This window comes from Parasteatoda tepidariorum, chromosome 9, assembly GCF_043381705.1.
Source record: "Parasteatoda tepidariorum isolate YZ-2023 chromosome 9, CAS_Ptep_4.0, whole genome shotgun sequence".
NCBI lineage: Eukaryota > Metazoa > Arthropoda > Arachnida > Araneae > Theridiidae > Parasteatoda > Parasteatoda tepidariorum.
This window is the reverse complement of record NC_092212.1, coordinates 53,947,224-53,968,736: the sequence shown is the minus strand read 5'-3', so window position 1 is coordinate 53,968,736 and position 21,513 is coordinate 53,947,224. Positions and strand designations below refer to the sequence as shown.

Here is a 21,513-nt window from a genome sequence, read left to right as displayed (position 1 = left end):
AAAGGAAAAAGCACAACTACTAGCACAAAGATACAGAGTTTGCATTTAAGTCTAGGAAATTTATAGTTCTTTCCTGGCTAGTTTTAGTAAAATTTCTATTTTAGTTTTTTTTATTCCTCTTTTAATAAAATTGATGTCAAATAATTGTAAACACATAAATACTTTTAAAAATGTGTACAAATTTAATGTACGTTTGTGCACAAATGTAGTTGCTTAAGAAATTAAAATAATTTCTGCTTTCAACTGTTGCTTCAGATTTCATGTCAGAGAGCTCTTTTTGACGATCTCTGAAAGAGATGGATTACCTTATGTTGCATTAATAATATATTAAAGACGAAACTATCAATGATTTATTTTTAAAGTTGAAAGTTAAATTAGGAAGAAAAAAAAGTTATTTTCGAAAAAACTAAGCATCTGAAGCAAGCAAACCTCTTCTCATTTTTTAAGCAAATTAATTGTAAAATTAAATGCAAGCTTAAACAAAAAAACATAATTGTTTATTTATTTAAAACAGTTCTGTCATTCATAATTGGTAAATTTGTTTTTATACATAATTAGGGTCATTTTTATTGAGGCTAAGTTTTATCCATAGACCATTTCAGGAAGCCAACACAAGTGGTACTTCCACCCCATGAAAATGACACTGAGTAAAATTTGAATTGCTTGCAAAAAATCATGTACTTTTGATAACATTTTGAAGTCAATGAAGGTAACTCCTAAGAGCGACCAACCTTCATTTTAACGACCATTTTACTATAAAACACAGAATAGTCGCTCCCGAGAGATTTCACTGTATTATCAATATATTTTGGTACATAGAACCATCTTTTCTCTGTGAAATAAATATTAGTTGAAGNTTTCTTTTTTTTTTTTTTTTAAAAAAAAAAAAAAAAAAAAAAGAATGTTCTTTTTAAAGGAATGCTAGGCAAAAATGGATTGAAAAGAATACTTTTTTTTGTATGCATTTTTAAAAATACTCTCATACAAATTTCAGAAAATTGATAAATTTTTTATGATTATGTGTTTTCTTACAGATTATTGAAAGATTTAAGTCCATTTATAAATCAATACTTTCAACTAGTCAAGGTCTGTTTTGCCTGTGAAATAGGAATGCACAGAACATCCTGTAAATTATTATCCATTTTGCTGTCTATTTTTGAGAATTTGGCTACTAAAGTAAGTATAGTTTCAACCTGTTTATTTACTTTTATGATGACTTTTATTTTGATGATCTACTTTTATTTTGTAACAATAAAGTTATGATTAAAGAGTAGAGCCAACAACCATTTTCGTTCAATATGTTTATTTTTTATTTCTTATACAACAACATTTTCATTAAAGTTTTCTGTTTGTAATTATTAGCATGGCAAATATTAAGAAGGTTAATAACTGCAGTGGATCTGACTTTTAAAGTTTAAGCACAAATTACCGAAAAGCAATAAAATTGGTCATAAAATTAAGACATTAAGGACTATTTTATTAGTATCTAAATAATATTTTAGCAGTCACATGCTTTTTAGCATATGCAAAATGTACGAAAGTGTATTAGGCATTTTAACATGACCTTGCATAGTTTTTGATAATGTTTTTAATTTTTTTTACATGCACACACGCACACACACACACATATATAAAATATATGATGAACTTTCAACAATAGAAAGAACATTTTACTTTAAAACGCATATTCTAATTATGATTTTCTTTTTAAAAAAAAAGTGCTTAAAATCTTTTTTGGCTATTAAAAAGTTGCTTTTTTTGTTGAAAAATTTGGCTATGCACCCTGTGTAACTTTAAATATGGGATCTGCCGACTGGTTGGGGGGGCTGGCCTCAAGTGAGAAAGGTCCCAGGTTTGAATCCTGAATAAGGCATGAATGTTCTTTATTTGTCTTCTGTGTACCATCTATCCTCCTTTCTGTGGGAGCAACTTTGGCCCACATGCTATGGTGCCCCTGTGAGATTGGCCAAGAAATCTGCCCATCTGATATCCGAATAACAAAAGTTGATATCCGGGAGGGCATTGGGTCAAAATATGTAGTCTTATTAGTCTAGTCTAATTAGGATAGTTCTTGAACCAAAAAATATGCCTGTTATTATGCGATAATATAATTATTTGAGTAAGTTTCTATTCTTAAATTTTATTAGTTTTTATGAAATGATAAATACAAGCCTTTAGACCATTCTTACATTTAAAAAGGAATGGTTGTGTTAATGCATTAATTGTTAAAAGGTAAACATTATGCACAGTGGTGCCACTGTGCAGCTTTCTCCTTTTGTAAACCAACATGCATTTTAAATACAAATCTTGGGTGTAAAAATTGTGTCTCCTTTTCTCCACAGATTGTGCATCACAGAGATATGACCACACTGCTCACAAAGTTTTTATTTTATTATCTGTGTAGATTATCTTGGGTTATAAAAAATCTCTTTAAATCAGATCTATCAGTTTTACTGTGACACCCGGTGGCTGAGCGGTCCTCGGGCCGGGCAAGGTTGACTCAGCCTTTCATCCCTTCAGTGGGTCGATAAATGAGTACCAAGCATGCTTGAGAACTAAACACTGGGGGTTCCGCGTTCGGCTGACCACCTGACCGGAACATCTGCTCCTGCACCCCAGAGCCCAAGGTCAAAAAAACTGAGATGGGCACAGTAGGCCTTGGCCCTCATGGGCTGTCGCGCCGCTGAGTTTAGTTTAGTTTTAATGTACGCATATATACAGTAGAGAAACGATTATCCGGAACGGTCGGGACCATCGCTATTCCGGATAACTGATTTTTCCGGTTTTCTGAATCGCTACAAAAAGCCGTTTTTTTTATTGTAAACCCAACTAAAAAAAAAAAATATTTGGAAATGATCTTAAATATAAGAAAAAACGATGAAGTAATACACTAATGATTATTTACAAAATGATGATAAGGTAAACATCTTTAAAAAAAGAAAGAAAAATCGTAAAATCTTATGAGAAAAAAGTTTTTTTTTTAAAAAATGGCGAGAAAATTTATTGAATTTCATTCCGGTGTTTTGGTTTTCCGGTTTTCTGATTTCCGGATAACGGGTTCTATACTGTACAAGTTTAAAAAAAACTACTAATTTTCCTCTCACTTTTTTTCATTATTATTATTAATGTAAGTATATTATTGAGAGAGTTCTAAGTTTGGAGAGTAAAAAAAAACAACTAGTTATTATATGTATGTCTTTTTTAATTAATGTAATTATGTTAAAATTATCTTTTGAATTATTTCATTTTTCAGTTTATGATAAAGAAGTATATAAAGTTTATTTGAATTGAAGTCGTAAATAAATTAATAAGATATATTTGTGTTTCACAATTATTTCTTTCACTTTCATGTATGTTTTAGCTTTGCATTATTGTATTTCAAATATATATANCCATAGGCCTGAGCACAACAATCCCACTGATGAACAAGCCGCAGGATTCCTTGTTCCCAGAATTCCTGTGGCCGTGACGAGACCCAGTCCTTCACAGCGTCCTTGAGTACATCGTCCAAGCTGAAGAGCTTCCCTTTCAGGTGTTTCTTCAGTGAACCAAACACATGGAAATCGCAGGGCGACATGTCCGGGCTGTAGGGGGAATGGTCCAACGTCTCCCACTTGAACTTGGCCGGTTTCATGTGTGTGACTCTGGAGGCGTGTGGACGCGCATTATCATGGAACAAAACCAAGCCCTCTGTGAGGAGCTCCAGTCTTTTGTTCTTGATGGACCTGTGTAGGCGTCGGAGTGTCTCACAGTACACATTGGAGTTAATGGTTTTCCTGTGCTCGAGTTTCTGTTCCCCATACAGACTGTCGCACCATTTGGACGCCTCTTTTTATAAGAACCTCTGCAAACTCCCGGGCTTGCTCCGATCACAGTCAGAGACTCCAATCGCACCCCGAGATGTCTCGCTACGTTCTCCCATAGCGGAATATGTAAATATTTAAATGTTACGTCATTTCGTACCTTTTCATTTGATCACCCCTTGTATATATATATATATGCATGCATGCTAAACCATTGCTTTTAATTTTTGTTAATATTATTACAAATATTTTAGGGGTTTTGCATTCCTGAAGATCTTGAAGAAGAGGCTGAAAAATCAGGAGGAACTAAATTTGAAGACATTGAAAGTGGTGGCCTTGGGGAAGGTGAAGGAACTAAAGATGTCAGTGATAAAATTGAAACAGAAGATCAACTTGAAGATGCCATTAAAGAGGGCCAAGAGAAAGAAAAGAAAGAGGATGAATCTGATATCAAAGTATTGCTTTTTTATATTACTATTATTATCAATGAAAACATTTAATAATTCAGACCTTCCACTCCCCACATAATTCAGACCTTCTACATATTTGTTAAACTTCTCCTCCATCATTTCTGAGATTTGTATTAGTATTGAATAATGGCAATGGATTTAATTTTTGCACAATTGTAAGATCTAAGTGAAAACTATTAGTTTTCATTTAAAAATTTGATTTTCAAATATATTAAGCGATGATATTTTATAGATGTTGATTGGCAACTGTTTTTTTTTCTTAAATTCATTTTAAAATATGATTTAATTACTACTTCTGAATTAACTTTAATCTACTCTGTTGAACTGAGGGATCGTCTGCAAAATGTGTGAAAGTGATTCAGGTATATTATTTATTTAGAAATTTTAGGAGTCTTGAATAGACCATGGAAAAAAGAGAAAATTGTTAAATTTTCATATTCTGAAATTTTTAAAAGGTGCAGAGATACATAATACACCTCATAAAATGTATTTATTTTTTCATAAAGATAAAAAAAAAATCTGGTTTGTTGAAACTTAGTTATGTCTAAATTTTTGATTAATCTTTTTGTACAGTTTATGTAAAATGATTTTAATTCAACTAAATCACAGAATTTCTTTAAATATTTAAACTTTGATAAAAACATTTAAGCTCTGTTAAAAAAAAAAAATTAAAAATAATTACAATTTTTAGAGAATATTAAATCTTCAGAATGGCTCTATGTAAGAATTGAATCCAATTGTAAGTTCAACTATTGAAATTTTTAAACAACTTATAGAATAATCACAGAAACTTATGGGGAAATTTTGAAACATTAGTATAATTTTTTATTTATTTAATGTATAGTTTTTTCAATATAATATTTTTGTTATGTCATTTCAATTTATAAATCATATTGTTACATATGTAGCAGTTTTAAAAACATGTTTCTGTAGCTTGCTAGGTTTTTCTAAGTAGAACACTATTTTTTTTCTTTTTCAAAACTGTTGTGCCATATCCGATTTTTTGAATGAAAAGATAATAACAAAAAAAATAGTCCTTGTGCTTTATTTTTCTATAAATATTTTATAATTTGTTTTATAGGAAGAAGATAAAGGAATTGAAATGTCTGATGATTTTGAAGGGAAAAGTTACGATCCTGAAAAAGGCGAAGAACCTGAAAACAGTGATGATGATGATGAAGATAACGAAGAACTAGAGAAAAAAATGGGTGATGTAAATGATGATGATGCTGAGAAATTAGATGAAAAAGTATAAACACTTTTTATTTTTGTACTTTTTTTAGAAATTTTTCTAAACTTGAAGCTTAAAAATTTCCTCACTGAGGCTAACATTTTGTTTTTAATTATGACAAAGAAATGTAACATTTAAAAATCAAGGTATTGTAAAAACATTAACTAGTAAAGCAATAATACTTGAGTTATTGCCATATATAAAATCACTGCATTTGGACATTCACTATGTCACTATCAAAGCATAACAAATATTAGAATATTTCTTATAATATTTCTTCTTTATTAATTTACTTCTTCAATTCTTAATGTGTTGTTGATGCTTCTGTAAAATATTATAAACCATTAAGGTTTTGAAAATGTTAGTTTAATATTGTTTAATGTTAGTTCAATACTGTTTAAATGTTATTTAATACTGTTTACTAAACATAAAATTAGAAAGAGATATAAAATTTTTCAATCACATTAGCTGAAAATCTCTTATGCCTATTTCATTAATTGTGGCATTTCAAGTACTCTTAGTAATGTCACTTTTTGTAAGTATTTGTCCAAAAAAAAAATTTTTTTTTTAAACTTTCTTTTTTAATAGGTTTGGGGAAGTGATTCTGAAGAAGAAAATGAAGAGATGGACGATGATGAAGATACTGGGGGTAAGTCCCAAAACAAACAGTCAGAATTAGCTGCTAAAGATGGAAAAGACAGGGAAGATGATACAAGCAGTACTCAAGATGATAAGTCAAAGGATCAGTTAGAAGACATGGGAAATGAAGATGAATACCAAGGAGAAGTTCCTGATCCACTTATTGATGCTCCCCCTGACAAAGTGAGTGAGATTATTATTAAGGAGTTTAATTTTTATTTGCTTACATTTACTGTCATACTTAAAAGCGGGTCAATGTATAAACAGCAGGCTGTTTTCATGTAATATAATTATTATTAGATTTATTTAAATATTTAGGTTTTGCTATTATAACAACATTTTTAAAAAATTCACTTAAAATCTTTTCTTTTTTTTCCGTTTATCTTGACTGCTACAGAAAAAAAATTTTTGCTTTTCTGTTTTTACACATATTGCTGCTCTTGTGTTTTTAATAATTAATATATGTTATGATGCGTTATTCGGGAGCCAATAAAATTTGACTTGGATCACCATAAATTATTCATGATCCCTCAGACCAACAATTCATGTCGAAGAATGATATGCTGTTTTGGTTTTTTTAATTTCATGTTTTAGTCTTTGTTTTCGTCACAAAATAGTTTGTCTCTGGTAATTGTGAATTTTTTTTAAAAATCTTAATGAGACAAACATTTAAATAGGCCAGTTTTAACTTTGTGACAGGATTTTTTAAATAATTTTATAACTGACCTTGAACCGCCAAGACTGGGTTTACAACTATCAATGTTAAACTCTGTAGCCTTGTAGTTTTAAACCCAACCCAGAAGTCAAGGGCACTCCTAATCAAGCATTGGGACAAACTAGCCTTCATAGAGGACTTTTTGATGGTACTATCCCATATTTGCATTACATGGAGACTTGAAAAACTTACTCATTTAGCCTGACCGCAATGGATTTTTAACCCATGATCCATCTACCACTGAAAATATTTTTCATCAGCACTGTGGTCGGTGCGAGACAGAAGAATTAGAATCTGGTTCTCTTCATTGGGAGGCGAACGCTCTATTGACTGAGCCACCGCTACCTTTTAAGTATGAGGTCGTCCTGTTTATCCAAACTTTTACACTTGTAATGTTTTAGAATTTTAATAAATTCTATTCAGCATTTTTTTAATTATAGTTACATTACTGTAAGAACAACAATCTTGATAAAATTATCTTTTTGTACAGTTTGAAATCTTAAACATAGTTGGTTTTTAAATGTACTGTTATTAATGACAATAACTTTAGCTAAACTCAATTATTATTTTTTCATAAAACACTCCTTTTCAAAGTATTAATGTACTATGAAACAGTTTGTTTAGAAATATTTTAATTGAATGAAATAAGCATCTGTGTGGCAAATTTAATTTCATTGCTGAAAATAAATAATAATATTCAGCTTCTGATTTTCATTCTGTGATGTTTAGGAACCTGAATATGTTGAAATACCTGATGATTTAGAAATTAAAGATGACGATGATGTTAAAGATGTTTCTGCTTCGAATGATGAAGAGGATATGATGGAGGAAGATATGAGCGAATCTCATGGTATTTATCTTTGAATCTTTATTTCAAAGTCCGTTGTTTTTTGACAGGATGGTAAATTTGTTTATTTTATATCAGATCCTATAACATTATTGCATTATTTTACATTAAAATACTTTATAAACTTTAAAATACTGAATTATTCACTTCCCCTCGGTAGAGCTTAGGCCCTAGTTTGAAAAATCTGTTTTATGTAGCTTAAGTATGAACATTAAGTGGCATCAAACGAAATTTAAATAGTAAATGGCTTTAAAAAAATAGGTATTATGGGCTTGATGTTTTTTTTAAAGATATAAAAATTATGTAAGTAATGTTATTAAACTTCTAAGTTTTAATCTAAATTTTTTTCAGATGAAACTAAATCTGATGGTGAACAAGATGCTTCAGAAAATGAAGAAGCTGAAATGAGTCAAAACCAAGATGAAGCTGAAGATGAATCTAAGAATGATGAGGAAAAAAATCACTCAGCCGAACCTTATGAAGGAGAAGATGAGGCTGATGATGATGAAACAACTAAAGATGGTATATAGTAATTTGTTTTACTTCCAGTTTGAAAGTTTATTTTGTGATAAAATAGGAAAAAAATTACTTTATGCCTAGAAATATATTTAAATATCTTTTTTCCCTTTTAAAATGAATCTTAAAAGTTGCTGTTTTCTTTTTCAAATAAAGGGTCGCCTTTATGCGATTTGTGAATAAAAATAAAACATTGTGAAACATAAACAGGCATGTGATTATTTTGGTATTAAAATGAAGTATCTCCTTCAAGAACTTCAGCATTGAACTTTTTTAATTTTTTTTTTTTTGAAGGATCATGTGTAAAGATTTTTGATATTACTTGTGCTATTTACATGGTGCTTCATTTTTATTCAAGAATTTTCCTAATTATACTGAGAAATGTGTAATAATTATAAATAGCATATTTTTCACTTGTTATGTTATTATTTTGTTAGAAATTAGTGCAACAGATCAATTATGCTAACTAAATATAGTGTCAACCTATTTTGAAAGCATTTTTATCTAAGGCAAATCGGTAGACAAAAACTGAAATGCATGTCTAAAGTGAAGTTGTTAGTTAAGTGTTAAGTTGTTAAAATTTTCAAACAAAATTGTGTAGCAATCATAGTCCAACCAACCCATATTTGAAAAGAAAAGCACAGATGCATGCTCAAAACAAATAAATATTCACAGCTTTTGTTAAAAATCTGATTATACTTTCAGTATATGAATTATAAAATTGTAGTTTGCGCTATGATTCTATTTCTGTTATCAATTGATTAGGTTTTAGGTTAGGTTTTTTTCAGCAGTCTGAATCAGAATTTAAAGCAAATTGAAGAGTTTCATAGAAGAACCAATTACCATTCTAAAATAAACTCCGTTTATTTATTCAGCTGTATGTATCAAATATCTTTTTAAATGCTGATTAAAGACAGCATATAAATATATCCTATTATCAATCTTTCAGTTAAAGGTCATTAACTACATTATATCTACATCAAAATTTTTCCTTTAAAGTATTATAACCAAAAAAAAACAGCAAGCATGAATAAGCATTGATGAAATTGCTTTGATTGGTTATTTTGCACAAATAAACACTAATGCAATAAATGATAAGTAATTTTGTTAACTAAAAATAATTATTAACTTTTAACATTTTTCTTTTTTGGCTCTTCACCCTTCTTACCATTTATTCATCCTATCCAAATTTTAGCGGGAATTTAATCAATAATTATAGTATTTCTGATAAATATTTACCTGAACTTTGTGGCAAGTTGCTAAGTAAGACTGTGTTTAATGGAAAATGTGTTTAATTAAATTATCATATTTTTAAAATTGATGTTTCTAAACTCACTCTCTTCCATTAAGATTTATAACTGTAGCATTTGATTCTATACTTATGTAATGTCATGAAACAATTTTAGTACAATTGGTTTAAACGATGCTTACCATATTATTTCACTATCTGATATTTTTTAGCTGTTTAAAAAATTAAACAACTAAACTGAAACTTTATAAAGCCAATTTCTGCTATACTAATATTTATGTACTAGCTGTTATTGGTGGCCACCTTATACATCTTTCAAAATAATCTTGTGTAACTTATGGACTTTCGAGTTAAAGTTAATTGTAAACAATATATTAACCACATTACATAATGTATAACTAATTTTTTAAACATAACAAAATGAATAATAGCTACACTGTTGCCAATAGATAGAAAAGTTTTACAGTTTATGTTGCCACTTAAAAGAAATATAAATGAAAAGGTAATTGAGCTCCGGAAAAAGTCCGGATTTTTCCCTAACTGTGCCCCGGAAGTTTCCGGAAATCGTAGGTCCAGAAGTTGTCAAAATCGATCACATTTATGTATATTTTATTTAAAAATATTAGAACTAGAATTTATACTCTTTCATTTGTAAATATTTTTTCTGGTAGAATAATAAATGTAATTAAAGATAGAAATAAACTTATACATAATTATTATTCATTTAAATTATGCTGTATATAATTTATTTAGAATTCAATGATTTGAAAATATCAATGATTTAAATTTATAAAGACATTATGCCTCTAATGATTTTACTCAAGAAATTTTTCGGATTTTTAATTGGACTCACAATCACTCATGTATATGTGTGTAGACTGTAAATTTATGCAGTAAAAAAATTTTATGTTTCTAAACAGATGCTAGACTTCCCTCATACCCACCTACAGCAGAAACTGAAATTCAGCCATCCCTTGATCAGAATAAGAATTCTGCTGACCCTGTACAAACAAGTGAAATGGACTGGGAAAGTGGATCCAAGCAAACTGATGAGCAGCATCAAGAAGGTGATGCTGAATCTAAAAATGCTGCTGAACAAGGTTTGAAAATGCACTTCTATTATTAAATCATATTAAATAGAAATTATATCTTTCCTTATATGAATATATTAGAATTTTCCTTAAAATCACATTAATCTTCTGGGTGTTTCGCAAATGGGCAAAGTTTTAAGAAATGGTCTCTGGTATTGCAATGATTATTTGTTACAAATCACTTTTAAAATCAGATAAATCAAGATGAACATTAATTACTGTGCATCATTTTAGAGTCAAAAATTTTATATTTTTTTATTTGTTGTACTCATGAAAAAATATTGTCATAAGTCATTTCTGATTTTGTATTTGAATGTCACAAAAATTCTTTTAATCTTAATTTTTGTAGTTCTGCTTACCTTGCCATAAATTTCACATTATGCAATTACTATCTAATACAACAAGAAGCTTTTTTCTTTTAAACTAATTCAAAAATTTACTAATTTATTTGAGTTCAAATTCACTCATCTTCATGGAACTGGCATAGAAAAAGAAGACAATGTTTCCTGGCTCGTACCCCCCAAACATCACTGATACCAGAGCACCCGTCCAGGAGGTGCACTCAACAGTCGGTGCAACCGCAAGGACCAGACGGCGCTTACCAGCGGCCACCTTAAGTCTCTTTCTTTCGAGGGTAAGGGGTAGTGTTAAAATCTTCCCAAACTACCCCAGGTGCCACAAGATGCAGGCTTCTCCCCAACATATCCTGGACTGGACAAGAGGGACATTCTAGATAACCTACTTTTGGTGGCGGACTTCCTCTAGGTCATGAATTTCATGGACATTGTTTAGCCTGCTAATTTTGGGGATTAGGAAGAAGACTAATTTATTTGTTTCATAAAATATTAAGTTATATTAACTTTAAACTAGATATTATTATCACTATCATTCTCTAAATGTATGCATTATTTGTTTCAAATAGGTGCTTCTCATGAAGGTAAGAAGTCATCAAGTATTAAGCAGAAAGGTGGTGATGACCTCCAACCCAAACAAAAACCTAAGTCTTCAGATGATAGAACTGTGGATGAAAATGCTGAAGAAGAAAATATCAAACGTCGTCCTATTGTCGATAAACAGAGCCAACAGATATCTGAGGGTGATCAAGGCGAAGAAAGTGACGAAGCTGGTGCTTATGAGCACATCTCAAAAGAAGAGGATGAAGGCACAACACAAGCAGTGGATTTGGCTACCAAAGAACAAGCTGCCATAAAAGCAGTGAATGTAGAATATGATGATGAGTCTGAGAGTGAACAAGAAGTAATTGAGCTATCAAGTAGTGATGATGAAGAGGTGCCTGTCAAGCCTAAAGGAGAGTCTTTTAAACGCAGTCAACAGCAACAACAACCTGGAGAACGAGGTGGGTATTATTGATTATATTGACATTGTACTATTGTGATGCATAGCGTTTTTAAAAAGTGCTTAAAGGTGCTTATTTTCGTTTTTTAAAAGCCCTTAAAGGTGCTTTTTCTCAGTGGGTGTTTTTTAAAAATGCTTGATTCTACCTTTGTGAAAATGAGATTTTTTTCCTTTCCCATGTCGATTTTCGCCGCGTATTATACAAAAGCGGGCTTTTCACAGTGTTCTATTCAGCGTTTTTGCAATTTATTCAACCACAATCCATTTTGGCATACCGTCGGTCCAGAGCGTATGAAAGCGCCAATTATTTTACATGTTTGATTAAATACTTGTGAGTCCGCATGTGCATCTACTAAGCTGAGTTTGGTGAGATTCGAGCACTCTCATGTGCAACTCTGCTGCATTTTGCAAGATATTCTCAATTTCAGGTTTCATTTTCCACCCTCTGAAAATTAACCGAAAAATATCTCAATCTTTTTATGGTAGCTAATATAATTGAGAAAAAAGTTCTTGCCAGAAACTGTAGTTATTTTATCATGATCAGGTAAAGTCTTTGGAAATTATTTTGTTAATGTGTATAGTGCATAAAAATATTTTTTGAGTGCTTAAAAATTACTTAAAAGGTGCTTATTTTTTGTTGAAAGATTTGGCTACGCACCAGTACACATTTTTTTTTTAAAATATCAGTAATGCAGACATCAGATACACTGTAATGCGTAAAAATCATTGAGTGGAAACGAAGAATAAGTTGCTTTGTCTCTATTGATGGGTAATCTTTTAGTGTGAAAAAATAGCACACCAGAATATTATTTTGGCAAAATTATAATGTAACTTTGAATGCATAATTAAAAGATATATTCTTTTTTTTATTTATAGCTGGGAAAGGAAATTAGAATAATTTGTGAATGTAAAATTATATTGCTGCTTTTGCTTTTTGTTGGTATTAAATCGGCCTTGATTCTTAAAATATAAACATTTAGTTTTGTCTATTAGTAGATAGAATAATTATGAATATGCATATTAATGAATGATTAAAAAGGTAGATTATTCATATTTTAAATAGAGACCTGCTTTAAATAAAAAGGTACCCAGAAATTTGCTAGTCCTAGGGCCCATAGTTTCCAAAGTCTAGTGGGATATCTGAATACTTATAATCATTTTTATAATCAATTTCCTTTTATTATTCTAAACATTTAATTATTACTTATTTGATGTATATAAAAAAGTTAATTTTAGATTTTGAAATTTTTTTCAAAACATTTAACATATTTTTTTTTTATTTTTAATGTTATTATTTTACCAAGTAATGTGGAATTTAACCTATCAGTAAACTAGAATTTGAAACAAATTTAATATGTGATAACTTTAAAAGAAAAGTTTCCTTTCTTTTATATCAAACTTTAAACCATCATAGTTTGTTCAATGTAAAGTATTTTAAAATTTAAATTACATTTTCTATAGTATAAAGATAAAAAAAAAATGTTCTTTAAGTAATCATTTTAGAATAATGAGAACAGCAGGGAGAAAGCTACCAAATAAACCTGACATGTTCATGTGAAAAACTGCAATATCTGTGTTTCAATCAATTTAGCATTTCACCCTCTTTAAAAAACTTAACTATAAGGGTTCCTTCAATCAAAGAAGAAACTAATGTTTGTAATCACTGCTTATTCTTCTTCATAGACTGTGTGTAGGCAAGCCGATTAGTATTGCTTTTGGTCTGATTTTTAGGGGGGAGGGAGTCCGTTTGTGGTGTTTTTACACCAAATTATGTTCCATTCACAATTTTTATTAATGTAGCTACTCTGGTTGTCTATCAGGGCTTTAAAATACAGTAGATGTCTTTTATAATGCTAACCTTGATTAACGAGGGTTTTTGTAAATAGAATTTTACGCTGCATAGATCATTTCACAAAACATTAACCTTTCCTATTAAACATAATTTTAAAGCACAAAAACATGCACTTTAGTATTTATTGTTTACAGGAATAAAAAAAATTTAATTATCAAAAACATTAGAATTAATATCAAAATTATCAATTTTGATTTGCATTGGAAATAGTAATCTCTAGCAAATAATTTTCTCACAGCCTTTGAGCAGTTAGTGGTTTTTGCTAAGTTTCAGGAATTACTTCAATATGATTTTCATTGTTTGCACCTGCAAAGTTACAATGGTTTTTGGACAATTGTGGTTTATAAAGTTGTAGAGACAATTGTGCTCCAGAAAAAATCTGGATTTTTTCGCTAACCGCGATTTGGAAGTTTGCTGAAATCCAAGGTTCAGAAGTTTTAAAAAAATCCTCGATCACATTTATGTATAAAAATTCTTGTACATTTCATTTAAAAATATTAGAACTTTAATTTATACTTGAGTCCTCTTTCATTTGTAAATATTTTTTTGATAGAATAATAAATGTGATTAGAGATAAAAGTAAACTTATACATAATTATTCATTTAAATTATGCTGCATATAACTTATTTAGAATTTTTCGTGTTTTGAAAATATTAATGATTTTACTCAAGAAATTTTCAAGATTTATGATTTTGGACTCACTATCACCCCTGAAAGTTGTGTTGCATAGATCTTCTACTGTTTGATTGTGAACTTGAAATTAAATTGATATTATTTTTATACAATATTATAGGTGATGCGTATGAAGATGAGCAAATGGATACTCTAGAAGGAGACGTTGTACAGACTCTTGGTGTGCCTCGCGGTTTAGAATCCAGTATTTATACACAATATGAGTTGTGGTCATCCTTATCTCAGAAACACATTTTAGAGAAGCGATCTATATTAGAAAAGGACTTAGATTTATTTGCAAGTTCTAGCATTGAAAATAACGACAGAAATGCAATAAATCAGTGGCGAAAATATGAAGAAATTGTGTGCAATTTATCTCAAGAGTTGTGTGAGCAACTAAGGCTCGTTCTTGAACCCACTAAAATGTCAAAGCTAAAAGGAGATTATAGGACTGGGAAGCGTTTGAACATGCGTAAAGTGAGTAAAATTTTAGTTTATATATATATATTTTTTTTTATGCTGATTTTCATTATGTTTTTGATAGAAATATTTTATTAGGCCTAAGTATAAGAAAAGCTGGTTTGAATACATATAATCTATGATCATTGTTGCACATCTTCTAACATTCACTTTTCAAAATGTAGGAAACTAAAAATTTAAAATCATCCATTCAGGAAGATTAAAGCATAACTGCCAACCCTTCTACATTTTGCAGAACTTTTCCATATTTTTACTTATTTTAGCTATTTTTTCTGTTTTTACTAGCAGAAGATAAGATTTTTCGCATTTTTACCCACCTGCCCGATAGCGTGTGTTTTCTTCAAATCACAAGTTGCTATTTGTCTTATGACAGCCTTGGGGGGCCTATTTCCTGTGATCCTTCCTTCAAAGTGTGACGTAATGGATTTTATTTTATATTATTTTATAACCGTCGTTGAACAGCCGACCCAATTTTAAGTTTACGACTACTAATGTTCGGCTCCTTATCCTTGTAATTTTGAACCAACCCAGAAGACAAGGAAACTTCTGGATCAGTACCTCCAGAGGTATGCTTTGTTTTGGGAACTTGAAGGACTTTGTGACTCGACAGATTTAACGTGCATCAATCACCATTTACTACACGGGGAGTCTTCGGCTGTATTGTATCGAACCCACAACATCTGGGACCTGAGCCTAGTGCCCTGTCAACCAGGCTCTCATCTTGTCCTCTCATCTACTAATGAGGGAAGGAATTCAGCTTCTTCTGCGAGAATGTTCACATTATCACGTGACTTCCTGTTTGCAATCTATTGAAAATCATATTCCTTTACTTTATTGATGTTAATTGTTTAAAAAAATTTGAGTTGATTAAAGTCCCGTTTCGGGGTCCTACTGTCCAAAAAGAGATGTGATCTATGTATAAGCAATCCCACATCAAATATATTAGAATCATGGGCAACTGAAGTAACAAAACAATTTTATATAAAAATTATGGAGTTTTTCGTAGCTCTATGTGATTACATTGTCAAGAAATTTGTTTTGAATGATGACATGCTGAAGTAGTAGATTTGGCCAAAATCTCTTCAAAATCGTTTGTTAATACAAGATACTTAATTAAAAAGTTTCCTTGTTCTATTATCAAGAGAAAATAAAAAACCTGAATATGAAACTTTAGATAAACTAGAGAATAAATTTAACTCCCAAGTCAGACACTTAAACACTTCATCTGATCTTATGGACCAACAAGTTGCATCTTTGTCTAATATTTAGGATGCTGTGGGTTATCCTAAGTATAAAAGAATATCAAAAATTCTAAACGCTATTTTGACCATACCCCACAACAATACTAATTGTAAAAGAGTTTTCTATGGTTAGAAAAAATTGGACTCAGTTCCACTTATCCATGTCTGATGAGTAGACATTAGAAAAATTGTTAATAATTAGGTCTAAAGAAGGTAGACATTACCATGATGCTATGCTACATTGCTTTATTGATGTAATTATTTTTACATTAATAAGTTACTTTAAATAAGTTTATATATAGATATATGCTTATGAAATATTGTATGTTATAGATTAAATGTTTTGTTGTAATTAAACTAAATTTCTTTATGAGACTTAAAATATTATACATTCCCATGCAATCAAGAATTAATAAATGAATTACATTGCTATGACTGTTCAAAAGAATCTTTGAATAATGTTAAAAGTGCTACTCAAGCATCTTTCCAAAATTTATTTTTTTAATAATGTAATTCTTTTTACATTAATTCTAATAAGTTTATATATAGATATATACTTATAAAATATTGTATGCTATAGATTAAATGTTATGTTGTAATTGAACTAAATTTCTATTTGTACTTTTTAGTATGAAAATATAATTTTTAACAACTTTGTTCATTTTACAATGACTAGCTTTATCACTTTACGACGTTGTTTTTAATTATAGAGTTAAAAATTTTATCTCATTAAATTATTCGGAAAATTGTAAATTTTTTCAATTGCATGATAATCAAATAACAACATTAATAGAGTGAAGAATAATTTAATTCAAATTGATATAAAAACACATTTTTGTGTCCTTTTTCATTTAAGCTCATAAATAATTCATCTTAGGTCACCTTTCTTTTTTTTTTATATTTGTGTATCCAAATTTCTAAATAATAAAAATTTTGATAAACTTCATCATTATGGCTTTTTTTGTTAATTCAATTTTTTACATGAATTACAAAATTATGATAATTTTTCAAAATCAAATACATTTAGTACCATAACAACGTATTGCTTTTGAGTGTTATTCCTGAGATATTCCTATTTCAAAATGCTTATAACTTTTTCTTCTCTTTTTAGATCATTCCATACATAGCTAGTCAATTTAGAAAGGATAAAATATGGTTGCGAAGAACTAAACCCAGCAAAAGACAATACCAAATCATGTTAGCTGTCGATGATTCGTCTAGTATGGCTGATAATCATTCAAAGCAACTAACATTTGAAACATTGTCTGCTCTTGGACAGTCCCTGAGCCTTTTAGAAGCTGGCGAGCTTGGCGTTGTGAGCTTTGGTGAAAAAGTGGAGCTTTTATTAGGATTCCATGAAACTTTTGACACAGATACAGGTGCCAAATTATTCCAAAAGTTTTCCTTTTCTCAGAAAAAAACCAACATACCACAACTTCTACAACAGGTGACATCAGCAATGCTACAAGCCAGGCATACTGGCGCTGATATTCCCAAAGAAACTGCTCAACTCTTAGTAATACTCTCTGATGGGAGAGGCATTTTTAGTGCAGGTGAAAATGAAGTACGTCAAGCAGTAAGAAGAGCTAGGAATCATAACATTTTTATGGTGTTTGTGATCATTGATAGCCCTTTGAATAAGGTAACTACTTTTATTTACCTATATATTAAGTAGCTTTAAATCTATTCTTTCAGATATCTTAGAGTTACACTTGAGGATTCACTACTCTAAAATAATCTATATTTACAGATGTATATTATAGTAGAGGAGCACAGCCTTTTAACAGGCTTGCTACGCTACCTGGAAAACTCAGGAAATTTGGAAAATGTCCAAAAAGTCGAGAAATTTCACATTTTTTACCCAAAATCTAGATAAGTCTGGGAGTTGGATTTGGCGAGTGCCAAACATGCGATCTTTCTGCTCATATTTCTCGCAATACACATTTCCTATGCTAGAGTTTCAGTTTCACCCATTTGAAGTGCTATAGTTTTGTGATTTAGAAAACTTTCATCTGCAAAAGGTTTTTTGGTTGCTGGAATCCGTAAGAGATAGAAGGATGGGTGTACTTCAAATTGTTGATTTTTACTTTTTATTAAGAAATTTATTGGGATAAATAGAGTTTTTTTTTAAATCTCTTATCATTAATGTTTTTTTATTGTTAGTTTTCTTAATATCACCAAGATGTTTGATATAGGAATTCAATTAAACTTGTTATTAAGAACTCGCGGTAAGCATGAGGATTTCTGTCCCACTTAGAAATTATAAAGCAATACTATAATACCCTGGGGTCGATCCAGGTTTGATTTTTAGAGCCCATTTTTTGTGAAAATGTAAATTATTTTTCCAAAAATTTCTTAATTGATAAAGAGCATTCAGTTTTAGCAATTACTATTTTTTATTCTATAATTCCAATGTACTTAATATGTTGTTACGACATGTAAATTTCGAATTTGAGGCATCACTTTTTTCAAAGCATTGGATTGGTGATGATTCCATCACAGGGCTGATTGTGCTCCGGAAAAAATACGGAGATCGAAGGTTCAGACGTTTCAAAAAATCCTTGATCACAAAAGTTTCCAGAAATCAAATTTTTCGAAGGTGGAACTTAAAAACACAGTTTATTTTATTTGTTTGTAAGGGAGAGAGCCAGAAAGATACTTTATTAGCTTATATTCAAGATTAATATTCATTTTTTATCCGTAAATAGTTATTATAATCATAAACTCAAAAAGAAAGACATATTTATAAATTTCAATTACTTCTCCAGCTCATCATAGGTATGTGTAAAATTTTAAATATATTTTAAGTAAACTAAAAAATATTGAGAAAAAGGAAAAAACCTTGTTTAAATTTTTTTCAATTTAAACTTCTTTTTTTTTAATCCAGAAATTTTCCGAAATTTTTGACTTGGGCTCACAATTACCCCGGCCATCATAACTTATCGTCTTTAGTTGATAGTTTATCAGCAGTTATTCATCATTTTTTCGACTTCTTTAACATGGTTTTTCTGATTCCGATATTTTTAATTCTGTGTTGTTACAAATTATGAGTAATCGCTTTCTGACATGTTCATTTTGTGACGATTATATCGTAATTTCACATCGTTTTATGATAGTTTTTAGCAGTTATTTATTCGCACAAGATGCATAACGTTTTTTAAAAGTGCTTATTTTTGTTCATCTTTAGAAATAAGAGACAAAGTGGAGCAAATTGTATTTAAAAAAATATGCATGCCTTATAAAGAATATGTAATATTTTTATATTAATAAAAAAAGACACTTAAAGTTTTGAAAATTATACCAAGTAATGAAAAATGCAGTTATTTCTAAAACGAAAACAAAACTACCAATAAAATTTTCCTTTGCCTCAGTTTGCTCCTTGTTTCGTGTTTTTGTGTAGCTTTATTTAAATATTGTATTTTTGAAGGAATTGCTGAAAAATTCAATTTTATTTTAGGATTCCATACTTGACATCAAATCGACTAGTTTTGGAAAGGACGGGGTAAGTCTCAGAAAATGTTCTTAATTATTTTATTAATAGGTTATCTATAAGTATATATTTAACCCACAAGCACTTTAGAAAATGGGCAAAATTGGGGAATTTTTCTATGCACTATTTCCCTCTATTAACATGGAAAAACTGGTTTTATTATACAGAGAAGACTGCAGGTTAACATACAACTTTTTACTTGCAGAAACGTCAGTTGGTTAAGATGTTTATTTTATTTAAATAATGTTAATATTTTATTGATGTATTTGAATTTTTTTAATGCATTTTAAGTTTTGGGGTTAATAATATGATTTGTTAAAAAAAAAACATAAATAACACAGTCTGATGATTAAAATGTAGCTTTTTTTTAAATTTATGATTATTTTAAATCGTTAAGAAATTTACTTACTAAAAATCATTTGTCGAAACACTATCAATTAAAAAATTCCAAGCTCATTCCTAAATTTGTTAATATAGTAAGGATTAAACTATGATTCAACAGCTTAATGTTTATTAAACATTTACTATTAAATGTGGTATAAATATTTACTTTCCCACAACAGTATTATTCTGCAGAAAAATGAAAAAATTTAACAGCTTAAAAAATTTTACACAAATTAACCTGTTAAACTTCATAATCAAAAGGTTAAAAAACTCAAATTTAAATTTATTTTATAGGCGTTACAGAAAGCAGCAGATATTGCCCAAATATATTTTGAAATTTTCCACTTTTGTTGAATTGAAGAGGGTTATGTACTTTTTAAGTGTTTGTTGCTATTCTTAAAATCAACTAACTTTTTTGATTTGTGTGCAAATTTGAACTTTCATTTTGTTCTATCTTCTTGCCATTTATTTCAAACATAAAAATAGTTGTTTCTCTTCCCTGCTGCATTATTTAGCGATTTTTTTTTCATCTCATCAATATCGAAAGATTAGAAATTTCTGATTAAGAGTCAATGAAAATCTAGAATGTATTAAAAATAACAAACTTGTCTTTGATTTGTCAAATGCTTCCTCAATATTTCTTAATCATTACATTTAAACATAATTAAATTAAGGATAATTATAATGATAAAAAGTTTTAAAAAAAACACAGTCAAGGTTATTTCCTCTTAAATCAAATCCCTTCTTATGCATGGTTTTTTTATATCATAAATTTTAGTTAAACAAAAATCAGTTCAGTTTAACTACTACTTTAAATATTGGTCAGTTATGTCTTTCTTTCCCATAAAAAAATTAATGACCAACTCCAAAATTAAGCCTTTATTGAAATGCTCATAAAGCTGATAATAAAACATATACTTTTAAAAGAAATTATATTACTATGTTTAGATATACTTTAGTAAACTATTTTATGAATACTTGATACTCTGCCAATTTATTAAATTTTAATATTTATCTAATTTATTGGAATTCATGGATTATCTAGATGTTCGCACAACTTGAGAACTGTTTGTTTCAAATTCTAGAAAAAATCAAAATTTCTTTATTTATATTACTTTAAAACATAAACCTTTTTTTTTTTAAACATTTTTTTATATTCACGTGTCTAATTTTTTATGTCCTTTAAACATATTTAAAAAAAATTCATTTGCCCAATCGAAAATCATTTTTAAATTTAATAAATGCATAGTTTATTTTTTTAAATATCCAGCAACTATAGAAGTTTTGTAAAAATATAAGTGAATTTCATAAATATGAATGAAAGAAAAAATTTCATAAACATAAGCTATCAAAAAGTTGTATGGTAACATATACAAATAAAATATGTGATTCAATAGTTAATTGGGTGGGGGGGTGTATACATAGTTTATATAGAATCATGGCTTTTGATCTAATAAAAAAAAGTATGTTTGGTGT

At 29.4% G+C, this 21,513-nt stretch overlaps 1 protein-coding gene across 1 annotated transcript in view; it reads left to right on the top strand.

The window, feature by feature from the left end:
• The window catches only part of LOC107455693 (midasin), a 248,404-nt gene that overhangs the window by 225,146 nt on the left and 1,745 nt on the right, over positions 1-21,513 (top strand). The window contains exons 79-89 of the mRNA XM_043040480.2: positions 1,035-1,176; positions 4,058-4,258; positions 5,355-5,522; positions 6,093-6,326; positions 7,588-7,708; positions 8,057-8,227; positions 10,391-10,570; positions 11,484-11,918; positions 14,564-14,919; positions 17,275-17,805; positions 19,621-19,665. Coding sequence (XP_042896414.1) covers positions 1,035-1,176; positions 4,058-4,258; positions 5,355-5,522; positions 6,093-6,326; positions 7,588-7,708; positions 8,057-8,227; positions 10,391-10,570; positions 11,484-11,918; positions 14,564-14,919; positions 17,275-17,805; positions 19,621-19,665 — 2,584 coding nt within the window. The remainder of the gene's footprint in view (positions 1-1,034; positions 1,177-4,057; positions 4,259-5,354; positions 5,523-6,092; positions 6,327-7,587; positions 7,709-8,056; positions 8,228-10,390; positions 10,571-11,483; positions 11,919-14,563; positions 14,920-17,274; positions 17,806-19,620; positions 19,666-21,513) is intronic.